The 13,372-nt window shown below is 47.1% G+C and overlaps 1 protein-coding gene across 6 annotated transcripts in view; it reads right to left on the bottom strand.

Moving 5' to 3' along the window:
* The window catches only part of atp11c (ATPase phospholipid transporting 11C), a 152,951-nt gene that overhangs the window by 32,278 nt on the left and 107,301 nt on the right, over positions 1 to 13,372 (bottom strand). For all 6 annotated transcript variants that reach the window (XM_072505946.1, XM_072505951.1, XM_072505950.1 and 3 more), the window contains exons 21-25: positions 9,791 to 9,893; positions 9,404 to 9,549; positions 5,713 to 5,772; positions 5,351 to 5,478; positions 268 to 403 (exon numbers count right to left, since the gene is read on the bottom strand). In XM_072505946.1, the coding sequence (XP_072362047.1) occupies positions 268 to 403; positions 5,351 to 5,478; positions 5,713 to 5,772; positions 9,404 to 9,549; positions 9,791 to 9,893 (573 nt within the window). The remainder of the gene's footprint in view (positions 1 to 267; positions 404 to 5,350; positions 5,479 to 5,712; positions 5,773 to 9,403; positions 9,550 to 9,790; positions 9,894 to 13,372) is intronic.

Genomic DNA, 13,372 nt, shown 5'->3' with positions numbered 1-13,372 from the left:
AGATCCCATGACTATCTAAAAATATTTTCCCAATGTCCAGACCAAAAACTCACTTCGAGGTTATCATTTATATGGCTGCACAAAAAAAAAGGTTACCACATTTGCCCATATAAAGGAAACTCCAGGACAAAGTAAAGAATTCCACCTAACGTGCTCAGCTGACAAATTCCCTTGCTCGTGTATGAAGTAAATACAATGAAAATTAGTGTAACAAAATCACAAACTCTTAATGATCAAAGTTGACAAATTAATAATGGAAATAGTTACCTGACCATTCTCGGCAAGGGCTGAATTGTCATAAAGGAAATAAGCCCCAAAGAAAAATACTAGCCCATTGAACAAGCCTAGAAATGTCCAGTAAAGGAAAGGTTTCCATTGTAGCAATGCATTATTGGCGATATTCCTGAATACAATGCAAAAAACAAAAATCAGACATCTATACTAAGATTTCAGATTTGGGCATTGCTGAAAAAAGATGCTGTCAGAGCTTTTCATCTTGCACTCATCAGGGCAGATACAAGAGGGACAAATTTCAACGAGAACAACCATTTATAAAGCATAACAAAAAGGGTGTCGGTTGGTTGGCAAATCAGCTGATTGGTCAAGACATTGCCACAAGTCTTCAATGAGTACAAGATTAAGAGCTCCATCCTGGGGATTACCATGGATCAGAAACTGAACTGGACTAGCCATAGCAATACTGTGGCTACCAGAGTGTCAAAGGCTGGGAATCATACGGCGAGTAACTGACTTTCTGACCCCCCCCCCCCCCCCCCCCCCCCCCCCCCCAAGCCTGTCCACCATCTACAAGGCACAAGTCAGCAGTGTAATGGAATACTCTCCACTTGCCTGGATAAGTGCAGCTCCTGACAACACTCAAGAAGCTCAACATCATTCAGGACAAAGCAGCCCGCTTGATTTCTCCCCCTTCCAACATCAACGAACAGTGGCAACCATGTGTACCATCTACAAGACGCACTGCAGGAACTCCCCAAGGTTCCTGAGACAGCACCTTCCCAACCCATGATCACCACCATCTGGGAGGACAAGAGCAGCTGATACCTGGGAACCCCACCACCTGGAGATTCCCCTCCAAGTCACTCACCACCTCGACGGAAAGATATCGCCGTTTCTTCACCGTTGATGAGTCAAAATCCTGGAACTCCTTTCTTAACAGCACTGTTGGGCTGTGTACACCTCAGGGACTTCAGCATTCAAGACGACAACTCACCACCGCCTTCTGAAGGGCAGCTAGGGGTGGGAAATAAATGCTGGCCTAACCAGCGACGCCCACATCCCGTAAATTAATTTCAAGAAAAGCATGTTTTTTTATGAAAGCAGTGCTCAAGTTCTGTACCACCAAACAACTATTTCTTTTTAAAATAAATTTAGAGTGCCCAATTCATTTTTCCAATTAAGGGACAATTTAACGTGGCCAATCCACCTACCCTGCACATCTTTGGGTCGTGGGGGTGAAACCCACGCAAACACGGGGAGATTGTGCAAACTCCACACGGACAGTGACCCAGAGCTGGGATCGAACCTGGGACCTCGGCGCCGTGAGACAGCAGTGCTAACCACTGCACCACCTTGCTGCCCTCCACTCAACTATTTCATATTCACTCATACCATTGCTTAGTGCATCGACAGAAAGGTCGATGAAAAGGCACATATTGCACACATTATCTGTACTTAAGAACTGCTGAACACCAGCGACTAAGATGGTTACAATGACAATTCTTAATACGAATAAAGAACACTTGGGCTGTGTACACTGCTCTGTGATGTACTTCCCCAAAACATTCGCACAAACCACAAGATATAACTGATAAAGCACCGGCCCCTCGGAAGCAGGAGGTTTATGCTTCCTGAGGTTAGAGAGTGGCAAAAAAAAAGCAGAAGCTGCATTGCAACACACAAGCCAATGAGCTCCAGACAAATTTCTTGGAATAGTTCAATTCATTCACAGGATCCTGCACCAGTCCAGCATTTACTGCTCATCTCCAATTACACTGGATACATTTGAATGGCTTGATAGGCCATTTCTGAGCCAACTTCATTGTTGTGTGTCTGGAGTCACCTCTAGGCTTACTGGGTAAGGGCGGCAGATTTCTTTCCCTATAAGGACATCAGTAAACCAGAAGGGTTTTTAACACTCTGCTAGCTTCAAGGTCATCAATGCTGACTCAAGATTTTTAATTCCAAATGTATTTAATTAAATAAATTTAATTTCCCCGGTTATTGGATTTGAACTAATTTCTCTGAATAATTTCTCCAGGCCTCTGGATTACGCAACGACTATGCGACAATGACTTCAAAGAAACTGGGGGTCTCTGTTTAAACATAAGGGGTCGCTCATTTCAGACAGATGAGATAATCTTTCTCTCCGAAGGTATTTGGAACTCTCTTCCTGAATAGGCAGTAGAAGCAGAGTCTTTGAATGTTTTAAAGACAGAATTAGATAGCTTCTAGATAGCAAAGGAGTGAAATGTCATCGGGAGCAGGTGAGAGGTTACAATCACGTTAGCCACCATCGTATTGAATGGTGGTGCAGGCTCGAGGGGCCGGGTGGCCTACCCCTGTTCCTAATTCGCACATGTGTACGTGGGTGTGTGTATCGTACATATTGCTTTCCAGGTCAGCTCGGGGAGCCCTTTTCCAGCATGCATTAACCTGGCGGTCACGAATAGGGGGTAGCCGCAGGGTTGGTGAATCTTCGCTTTCCACCCTATCAACAGAAATACTAAGCCAAAAATGAGAGTCTAGTTTTACTATTTCTGAAGATCTGAGCAGCACAGTGCGTGCACATATGTTGTACAGAGCAGAAAGGGAGCTTCTCCAGTAACAGGCTGACTACCCAGAGACAGTTCCTGCCCTGGCACCGCAGAAGAAAATGAAAAATCCCACTGAGCAGTCATCTTCCGATACCAGGTAGAGGAAGGCGGTGCAAGATGGCAGCTTCATAGAAAATTCTTAGAACTGGAGGTGGCCGAAATGTGTGTGATAGGGAGTGAGAGGAGAGTAAGAGTGACAAGGGAGAATGAAAGGGTGGGCACAATAGCATGAAAACTAGAGATTGTGCTACGAAAGGGTGTGTTAGGAAATTGGATGCAGAAATGGCAACAAAGATGCAGTGGGCACTTTAGGGGTTAGCACGCTGAGGGCAAAACAGCCAGCACTGAGTCAGTGGTACACGCCCACATCTGGCAAGGGGGGAAAAGAGCGAGAAGGGGGAGAAAAGAGCGAGAGAGGGGGAGAAAAGAGCGAGGGGGGGGGGGAGAAAAGAGCAAGAGAGGGGGGGAGAAAAGAGCGAGAGAGGGGGAGAAAAGAGCGAGAGAGGGGGAGAAAAGAGCGAGAGAGGGGGAGAAAAGAGCGAGAGAGGGGGAGAAAAGAGCGAGAGGGGGGGAGAAAAGAGCGAGGGGGGGGGGAGAAAAGAGCGAGGGGGGGAGAAAAGAGCGAGGGGGGGGGGGAGAAAAGAGCGAGAGAGGGGGAGAAAAGAGCGAGAGAGGGGGAGAAAAGAGCGAGAGAGGGGGAGAAAAGAGCGAGGGGGGGGAGAAAAGAGCGAGAGAGGGGGGGAGAAAAGAGCGAGAGAGGGGAGAAAAGAGCGAGAGAGGGGGAGAAAAGAGCGAGAGAGGGGGAGAAAAGAGCGAGAGAGGGGGAGAAAAGAGCGAGAGAGGGGGAGAAAAGAGCGAGAGAGGGGGAGAAAAGAGCGAGGGGGGAGAAAAGAGCGAGGGGGGGAGAAAAGAGCGAGAGAGGGGGAGAAAAGAGCGAGAGAGGGGGAGAAAAGAGCGAGAGAGGGGGAGAAAAGAGCGAGAGAGGGGGAGAAAAGAGCGAGAGAGGGGGAGAAAAGAGCGAGAGAGGGGGAGAAAAGAGCAAGAGAGGGAGAAAAGAGCGAGAGAGGGAGAAAAGAGCAAGAGAGGGGGAGAAAAGAGCGAGAGGGGGAGAAAAGAGCGAGAGAGGGGGAGAAAAGAGCGAGAGAGGGGAGAAAAGAGCGAGAGAGGGGGAGAAAAGAGCGAGGGGGGGGAGAAAAGAGCGAGGGGGGGAGAAAAGAGCGAGAGAGGGGGAGAAAAGAGCGAGAGAGGGGGAGAAAAGAGCGAGAGAGGGGGAGAAAAGAGCGAGGGGGGGGGAGAAAAGAGCGAGGGGGGGAGAAAAGAGCGAGAGAGGGGGAGAAAAGAGCGAGAGAGGGGGAGAAAAGAGCGAGAGAGGGGGAGAAAAGAGCGAGAGAGGGGGAGAAAAGAGCGAGAGAGGGGGAGAAAAGAGCGAGGGGGGGGGAGAAAAGAGCGAGGGGGGGAGAAAAGAGCGAGAGAGGGGGTGAAAAGAGCGAGAGAGGGGGAGAAAAGAGCGAGAGAGGGGGAGAAAAGAGCGAGAGAGGGGGAGAAAAGAGCGAGAGAGGGGGAGAAAAGAGCGCGAGAGGGGGAGAAAAGAGCGAGAGAGGAGGAGAAAAGAGCGAGAGAGGGGGAGAAAAGAGCAAGAGAGGGAGAAAAGAGCGAGAGAGGGAGAAAAGAGCAAGAGAGGGGGAGAAAAGAGCGAGAGGGGGAGAAAAGAGCGAAAGAGGGGGAGAAAAGAGCGAGAGAGGGGGTGAAAAGAGCGAGGGGGGTGAAAAGAGTGAGGGGGGAGAAAAGAGCGAGAGGGGGGAGAAAAGAGCGAGAGGGGGGAGAAAAGAGCGAGAGGGGGGAGAAAAGAGCGAGAGGGGGGAGAAAAGAGCGAGAGGGGGGAGATAAGAGCGAGAGGGGGAGATAAGAGCGAGAGGGGGGAGAAAAGAGCGGGGGGGGAGAAAAGAGCGGGGGGGGGAGAAAAGAGCGGGGGGGGGAAGAGCAAGCGGGGGGAAAAGAGGGGAGAGGGAGCGGGGAAAAGCAAGCGGGGGGAGAGCAAGCGGAGGGGAGAGCAAGTGTGTAGCGTGCCCCTTCACATGCCTTCTCTATGGAAGAACAAAAGCACTCTACCCTCATTCTCCACACTGTGCCTGCATTCCTCGACACAGAATCACCCCAATCATCTTATACAGCTTCTCAAAATTAGGGAATATCACAAACTAGAAACAAGCATGAAACTAGTTCAGTGAAATTACATGAGAAGAACTGGTATTTTATTATCAGCCACTTCTGGAAAACGGATGAAGCAACACCCTCCTTCCATATTCCAAATTGGGAGCATGCTTTAGAAGTCTCAGTAATTCTGCCCCAAGGAGCCTCAACAGGTTTTACGGGATTTCTAGATTTTGTTTCACAGGTGCCACGCCAAAATGTTCGCTTAGGTGAACACAGTTCTTGTTAACGTCACAAAATGTACAAGAATACTTACTGGACTATTAGCACTAGATATTTAGTAGGTAATGAGAGCTATTACCTACCTGTAAAGGGAGGGATCTTTTTTCAGTATTTCAATGCTTATATGCTGTTCCAGCAGGCCATACAGCAGGATTGGCAGAGAAGTGAAGCAGATATTATAAAACGTGAGATAAGTTGCATCATAGAGTGGCTTATGGGAAGAAAGAGTGAAACAAAAAAGTAGTTACGTTCCAAATTCCACAATATTTTTTTTACCAACAAACAAAACTTCAGCTTTAGGTTTTGTTGTTCAAAGGAGGGGTGGGAGAGAAGAGAAAAGATTTGGGATATTGTTCAACCCAAACAAATGTCATATGGCCCCCCAATTTAATTTTAATTTGAGACCGCTGGTTTCACTAGACATCCTTCCAAAAGCAATACTAACCTGCTGCGAAAATCCGCAGAAGAACTGGTACAAAAACTGAGGTAAGATGAAGCAAAGATTCTGTAAAAGAAAACACCAAATAAACTTCAGACATTCACAAAGCGAAGCGCCTGGAAAAAATTATTTTACATTTAAGGCACTATATAAATGAAAACAATTAAATCTCCCTGGCATAATAACAATCAAGAGCTAGTTCCCAATATATACATGAACACAAGTCAGCAGCTATTTCTACAAAACTCAGACCAGTGAATATTACCAGAGTACGTAAGCAGCAAATATCTTGTTAGACAATATTTAGTATCCAAAAGCTTTAACCCACAGACTGCCGGCCAGAAGCACGTGCTCACAGTGGTTAGCATTGTTGTTTCACTGCTCCATGGACCCGAGTTTGATTCCCGGCTTGGTTCACTGTCTGTGCCGAGTCTGCACGTTCTCCGTGTGTCTGCGTGGGCTTCCTCCGGGTGCTCCGGTTTCCTCCCACAAGTCCCGAAAGACGTGAATTGGACATTCTGAATTCTCCCTCAGTGTACCGAACATGCGCCAGAGTGCAGCGACTAGGGGATTTTCACAGTAACTTCATTGCAGTGTTAATAATGTAAGCCTACTTGTGACACTAATAAAGATTATTATTAATCATTTCTTCACCGTCACTGGGTGAAAATTCTGGAACTTCCACCCTAACAGCAATGTGTGTGCACCTACACCACACATACTGCAGCAGTTCAAGGTGACTCACCATCAACGTGTCAAGAGCAATTGGGGATGGGCAATAAAATGCTGGCCTAGCCAGCAACAATCCTGTGAAAGAATAAAAAAACAATTCCTCCCAATAGTAAGACAGCTCATATCTACAGCAGAAACTGGGTAGTCCATGCCTAGATTTGGTTATGCATGCCCCATGAAACAACCAGCTTAAACAAGTAAAAGCCCACCTTTCACCGAACCATTAACAACACCACCAGTGCCTACAGGAATAGTGCCAGAAGACTGGAGGATAGCAAATGTTGTCCCCTTGTTCAAGAAGGAGAGTAGAGACAACCCCGGTAACTATCGACCAGTGAACCTTACTTCTGTTGTGGGCAAAGTCTTGGAAAGGTTTGTAAGAGATAGGATTTATAATCATCTAGAAAGGAATAATTAGGGATAGTCAACACGGTTTTGTGAAGATAGGTCGTGCCTCACAAACCTTATTGAGTTCTTTGAGAAGGTGACCAAACAGGTGGACGAGGGTAAAGCAGTTGATGTGGTGTATATTGATTTCAGTAAAGCGTTTGATAAGGTTCCCCGCTGTAGGCTATTGCAGAAAATAGAGGCTTGGGATTCAGGGTGATTTAGCAGTTTGGATCAGAAATTGGCTATCTGTAAGAAGACAGAGGGTGGTGGTTGATGGGAAATGTTCAGCCTGGAGTTCAGTTACTAGTGGTGTACCACAAGGATCTGTTTTGGGGCCACTGAAATGAAATGAAATGAAAAGAAAATGAAAATCGCTTATTGTCACGAGTAGGCTTCAGTGAAGTTACTGTGAAAAGCCCCTAGTCGCCACATTCCGGCACCTGTTCGGGGAGGCTGGTACACTGCTGTTTGTCATTTTTATAAATGACCTGGAGGAGGGCGTAGAAGGATGGGTGAGTACGTTTGCAGATGACACTAAAGTCGGTGGAGTTGTGGACAGTGCGGAAGGATGTTGCAGAGGGACATAGATAAGCTGCAGCGCTGGGCTGAGAGGTGGCAAATGGAGTTTAATGCAGAAAAGTGTGAGGTGATTCATTTTGTAAGGAATAACAGGAATACAGAGTACTGGGCTAATGGTAAGATTCTTGGTAGTGTGGATGAGCAGAGATCTCGGTGTCCATGTACATAGATCCCTGAAAGTTGCTACCCAGGTTGATAGGGTTGTTAGGAAGGCATACGGTGTGTTAGCTTTTATTGGTAGAGGGATTGAGTTTCGGAGCCATGAGGTCATGTTGCAGCTGTACAAAACTCTGGTGCGGCTCTTTTGGAGTATCGCGTGCAGTTCTGGTCACCGCATTATAGGAAGGATGTGGAGCGTTGGAAAGGGTGCAGAGGAGATTTACCAGGATGTTGGCTGGTATGGAGGGAAGATCTTATGAAGTGTAGAAGATTGTAGTTTAGTCGGGCAGTATGGTCGGCACGGGCTTGGAGGGCCGAAGGGCCTGTTCCTGTGCTGTACATTTCTTTGTTCTTTGTTCTTTGAAAGGCTGAGGGACTTAAGGCTGTTTTCATTAGAGAGAAGGTTAAGAGGTGACTTAATTGAGGCATACAAGATGATCAGAGGATTAGATAGGGTGGACAGTGAGAGCCTTTTTCCTCGGATAGTGATGGCTAGCACGAGGGAACATAGCCTTAAATTGAGGGGAGAGAGATATAGGACAGATGTCAGACTAGTAAGGGCGTGGAATGCCCTGCCTGCAACAGTAGTGGACTCGCCAACATTAAGTGCATTTAAATGGTCATTGGATAAACATATGGATGATAAGGGAATAGTGTAGATGGGCTTTAGATTGGTTTCACAGGTCGGCGCAACATCGAGGGCCGAAGGGCCTGTACTGCGCTGTAATGAAAATCGCTTATTGTCACAAGTAGGCTTCAAATGAAGTTACTGTGAAAAGCCCCTAGTCACCACATTCCGGCGCCTGTTCGGGGAGGCTGGTACGGTAATGTTCTATGTTCTAGTGCCAAATCCGCCACCATTAAAACATTGGAGTGGTTGATCAGAAGCTTAATAGGACTAGCCATATCAATAATAAGAACAGGGTAGAGACCAGGTACTCTTAACATGTGCACTGATTGACCCTTCAAAGCCTCTCTAGGACTCAAAGTCAGCAGTATGATACAAAACCCAACACTGGGGGCAGCCACAATACAATTCAAGATACTGGATATTGTTCAAAGTACAGCAGTTTACTTGGTCAACTCTGCTACTGGATTCAGTTTGCAGCTGCTCCACAAGCAGTACATTGAGTCTGAAGTATGTAATTCCTACAGACATATAGCAGCAACCCGCTAAGCTAATTCATCAACACTGCTATAAAAGGAGTACCTAAGAAGGGCAAGAGCACAAACATCATGGAACACCAAATCCCATCCCCCCAAAATCTACTTCTAAGTCAGCTTCCATATATCACTTGTGGCATGTAATGTTGGTATATCACTGAAGTCCCGAAAGACATGCTTGTTAGGTGAATTGGACATTCTAAATTCTCTGTGTACCCAGACAAGTGCCGGAGTGTGGTGACATGGGGCTTTTCACAGTAACTTCATTGTACTGTTAATGTAAGCCTATTTGTGACACTAATAAAGGTTATGATTATTACTATCCTGAAATTTTCATCCTAACACTAAAGCAACACCATCACAGACTTGTAGTAATTTAAGATGGTGAACTTACCATGGTACCCCACATTTCAATAATTATTAAAAGGTGTAAGGGAAAGGAAAGGATTCGGTTTCGTACTAAAAGTACCACTGACTGCATAACCTGTTGATACTTGTTGCTTGAACTCTGGTTATTTGGGTGAAGCACAAGTTGAATCAAAGCCCATCCGGTAGACCATGTCCCCAGGGAGGGAGGGAAAGGAAGATAGTTCAAACCATTGGGAGGAAAAGGCAAGGTAGGAAGTTAAAGTAGCTGCACACCATGAACTGTGGGGGATACTGAAAAGCAAACCTTGTAGAAGAAATACTGCACAAGATGTGCTATTCGAATGTAGTACAAATGTCCATGAGAGAGTAGCAGCTTCTGTAGGTGTTTAAACTTTGGTATCGCATAATCACTATTTCTTGCTGCTTGACGACCTTCTTTGCCTTTCAAACCTGAAATAAAAGAAAGGAAAACAATTTAACGGAAGTATGAGCCAGCACGTGGTGGTGGGGGCGGGGGGGGGGGGGGGGGGGGGGGGGGGGGGGGGAGAGAGAGAGAGAGAAAGAGAGAGAGAGAGAAAAACAAGGAGAAACAAAAGATAGGAAAATACAAGAGGCCATAAACAATCAGAATAGTGGAATTCCATGATCCCAAAGTCAGAATATCACGGACTCTGAAAGTAGGTTTTCTTACCAATCCCGACATGTGCCTCTAGAACCATACTGACATCATTGGCACCGTCACCGATTGCTAACGTTATAGGGTGATCCTTTGTGTTCTTCACCATTTTTACAATCTAATGACAAAAAAGAATATGAAGAGTTTTTAACTGGCCAAACCACTTGTGGTAGCTGTACCTGTTTTACTGTGTTGGGAACCTTAATTATTTGGGGCCAAGAATGCAGAAATCACAAATGCAATGGCATGAGTTGTGATAACGAACAGTTTCGCAAAGTTACAGGGTGAATGGAGCCTTTAGCAGTGGCACAAAAACGGATGATAACCAATTGTCCGGCCATTTTACACTCCGCCCAACTTCTCTTTCCATTAATGGATATTGGACAAGGCGTGAAACAACTTCTTTGTTCTCACCACAGCCAAAAATAAATTTTGCCTCAAACTTACTATCAATACAGTTTTTCTTAAATGTGTTCTTGGAAGTAAAACTACTTCTTTTAGTTTGTCTTGAACATCTGAATACACACTGTAGCCATGTAAAATGTCTGCGTTCGATTAATTAGGCCAAAACCCAGTTTAAAATGGCTAACCCGAAAGACTGCTGGGAAAAGCAGCCAAGAAGACACAAGCAGGCAGCTGCAGACAGGTTTGCATATTCAGCTCTGGGAACGTAGCCCAGATCGATACTCAGGGCTATCAACAGCCCATCAACCCAGGTATTCGCAGTTGCATTCAGGATTGTTTGCAGCCCATCTATCCAGACATTCACAGTTAAATCGGCTATCCCCGGGAACAATTGCAACATATCAGCAATTGAATACCGGGCCAGACCTGTCGGCGCCTGCAGTGGCCGAAACAAAGACAGGTGAGCGACCACCCCCGATCAAGGAATCGCCTCACCATTGGACACATCGACCCCAGAGACTGGGGACAGAATCCAATCACTTGGGACTCAGGGTCAAGGGCCGCCCCGGGAGGCGGGAAGCCCCTGGGCCCTATAAAAGTAAAGGTCCAAGTTCAGATCGCTCTCTCTCTCTCATCTTCGCCTGCTCGAGACCTTCGCAAGACCAGCCACCGGCCACTGTAAGTGTGAATCCAACGATCGCTATCCGGTAGAGACACCTAGCCACCGACCTGTAGCAGCCTTTTGAATCCCGCGGGCCAGATTTGATTGGACAAGCCATTTGCTTCCCTGACCTGGTGGGCTCTACCTAAGTTAAGTATTGGCCAGTAGTGATAGGTTTATTATATAGAAAGTAGTATTAGGGTATTAATATTGCTTGTTGTATATAATAAATGACCGTTGTTTTAATCCTTACTAAGCGGTGTGCTGTGTTATTAATCATAACCTGAACTTGAACCACGTGGCGGTATCATAAAGATACCTGGCAACTCATGAGCAAAGGTGATGGAAACAGAGCAAATAGACTACGGTTAAAAAGTGCAACATAATTGGCGACATCCTGACGGGACCAGACTTAGAAGTGGAAAACCACTCCGGGAGAACCCCAACATTTTGAATTAGAATCCAATCGGAAACAAAAAAAAAACCCCACAAGTGTTCAAGCGGTTCTGGTTAATAATTCACAATTCGGAAGTGTGTATATGCATGCGTAACTAACAGGGTTATAAGGCAAAATTGATAGCTTTTTGTTGCGTCAAAACTATCGGCAGTAGGTATTTCGGAAATTAGCGCAAGCCGTACCCGCATCTACCACACCACCTTGGCCCCCTGTTCCAAATTCGAACGTACCGAGCAGATAAGAGAGAACCATGCAGGCAATGCAAGCGATGCAGCGCCTCATGAACCCCGAAGATTTTGCTGTCGCACCAGTCAGCAGCGTAGGAGCGGGACAGTGTCCCGTTTGGGAGGTGGAAATCCGCAAATTTCTGCAGGGCAAAAGGATGGCCCGTGTGGAAGGATTTCTGCAATAACGACGACTCAGGTCCTGGAAGTATAGGGCATACTTGGTGGGAGAACCTGAGTGAGATTCACAGAAAGAGTTTAGCAAAAGCGCGCAAGCCGATGGCAATTGTGTCCTGTCTGGCACAATTGCGAGGCACAGAGGAAGTCGTCAGGACGCTCCGCAAGGAAGTAAAAGGCATACATCGGATAAGTAAAACCGATATATGTGAAATTGAGAAAGAGAACCAGGAATTGAAAGGGAAATTAGCAGCAAAGGACCTAGAGGTGGCTGACGCCAAACGGGGTCACCAATCTTGTCTGGCGCACTTGAGTAGTTTCCAGTCACAGTATGAGAAGGCTTATCGGGACCTGCAGCATGCAGTCCTGGTAAAGAAAGAAACAGAAAACCAGTTAGAGAAGCTCCAGAAACAATGCAGTGATCTCAAGGCAGCCTTGAGAGCGCTCCACGCCACAACAACGGAACAAAGGCAGAGTACTTTAGACCATGCAAAGTGCCGAAAGCAGGTTGCAGACTTGAAAGCACTGCTTTCTGTCCAAAAGGGATTTCAAGAAACCTTTGGGGAAAGTTTAGAACAGGAAGACGGCCCTGATTGGGAAGAATTGCAAGAGACAGCGCAGCGATATGCTCAGGGAGCATGTGCGCAGGGAAAACCCCAAAGGAGGAAAGCACCCCCACCCCACAGATAATACAGGCTCCCATGAACCCTGTAACAATCCACCGCACCGCCACAGCAGACGAGGCGGAGGTCTTATATTCCACCCCCCTCACAGTAACCCAATTACGGGACGCGTGTGCCAAAATCACGCCGTTCCTCCCCGTTTCAGACCCACACCATTTCTTTGCCACCGTCAAACACCAGGCGACCATGTACGGCCTGGATGAGAAAGCTCACGGTCCTCAGCTTAGACCCATCGGTCGCAGCTGCCCTTCCCGACCCACAGAATGTAGGAGGAGGCACCCTTGCAGAAATGCATACCGCGATCCTGGATGCGATCGGGTACAACCGGGGCGACCTCGTAGACGGTCTGAATAAATGCAGACAGAAAAAGTCTGAACACCCCACAGCGTTCGCAGGACGCTTGTGGATTCATTTTGAAGCCGTTTTCGGCAACGTAGATCGTGCCCATTTGTCCCCAGACAATATGGCCAAGTGGACCCGCACCCTTATCTCCCATGCCACGGAAGGACAGAATGCCTGTAGCAATTATGACCCCTCGGAGGAGGCTCATAATGAGAAGTGGGTGGTCAAGAGATTGTCCCGTGTTTGGGAACAAGCGGCTCACGGTAAATCAGCCACTAGAACACCCGAGGAAAACCAAGCCGCCGCAGACGTGCAGGCAGTAAGAACCACTCTTCACAACCCCGCCTGGGTAAACGAGGGAAAGAACAGCCCCCCAGCCAAACCGCAAGAGTGCTACAATTGCGGCCAATTGGGACATTTTGCTAGAGAATGCAATGGCCCTAAGAAACCACAGAGTGCCCAACCGACAGGCACTCTCGATAAGAAAAAGGCAGAGCCCGTAGCGACCGAGAACTGAGGTGTCCACATGATGATTTAAAGGAGACACTTGGTGAAAAGTGTTGTCCTTTCTGATGGAACCTGCAGAATGTTTTATGTTGTCTGTCCGTTTGTTAAATGTTGTTCGTCCTACAGGAGAATTTTCTCACC

The sequence above is a fragment of the Scyliorhinus torazame genome, chromosome 5 (genome assembly GCF_047496885.1).
Source record: "Scyliorhinus torazame isolate Kashiwa2021f chromosome 5, sScyTor2.1, whole genome shotgun sequence".
Taxonomy (NCBI): domain Eukaryota; kingdom Metazoa; phylum Chordata; class Chondrichthyes; order Carcharhiniformes; family Scyliorhinidae; genus Scyliorhinus; species Scyliorhinus torazame.
Note: the sequence above shows the minus strand (reverse complement) of the source record. Positions and strands in the feature narration are given on the sequence as shown.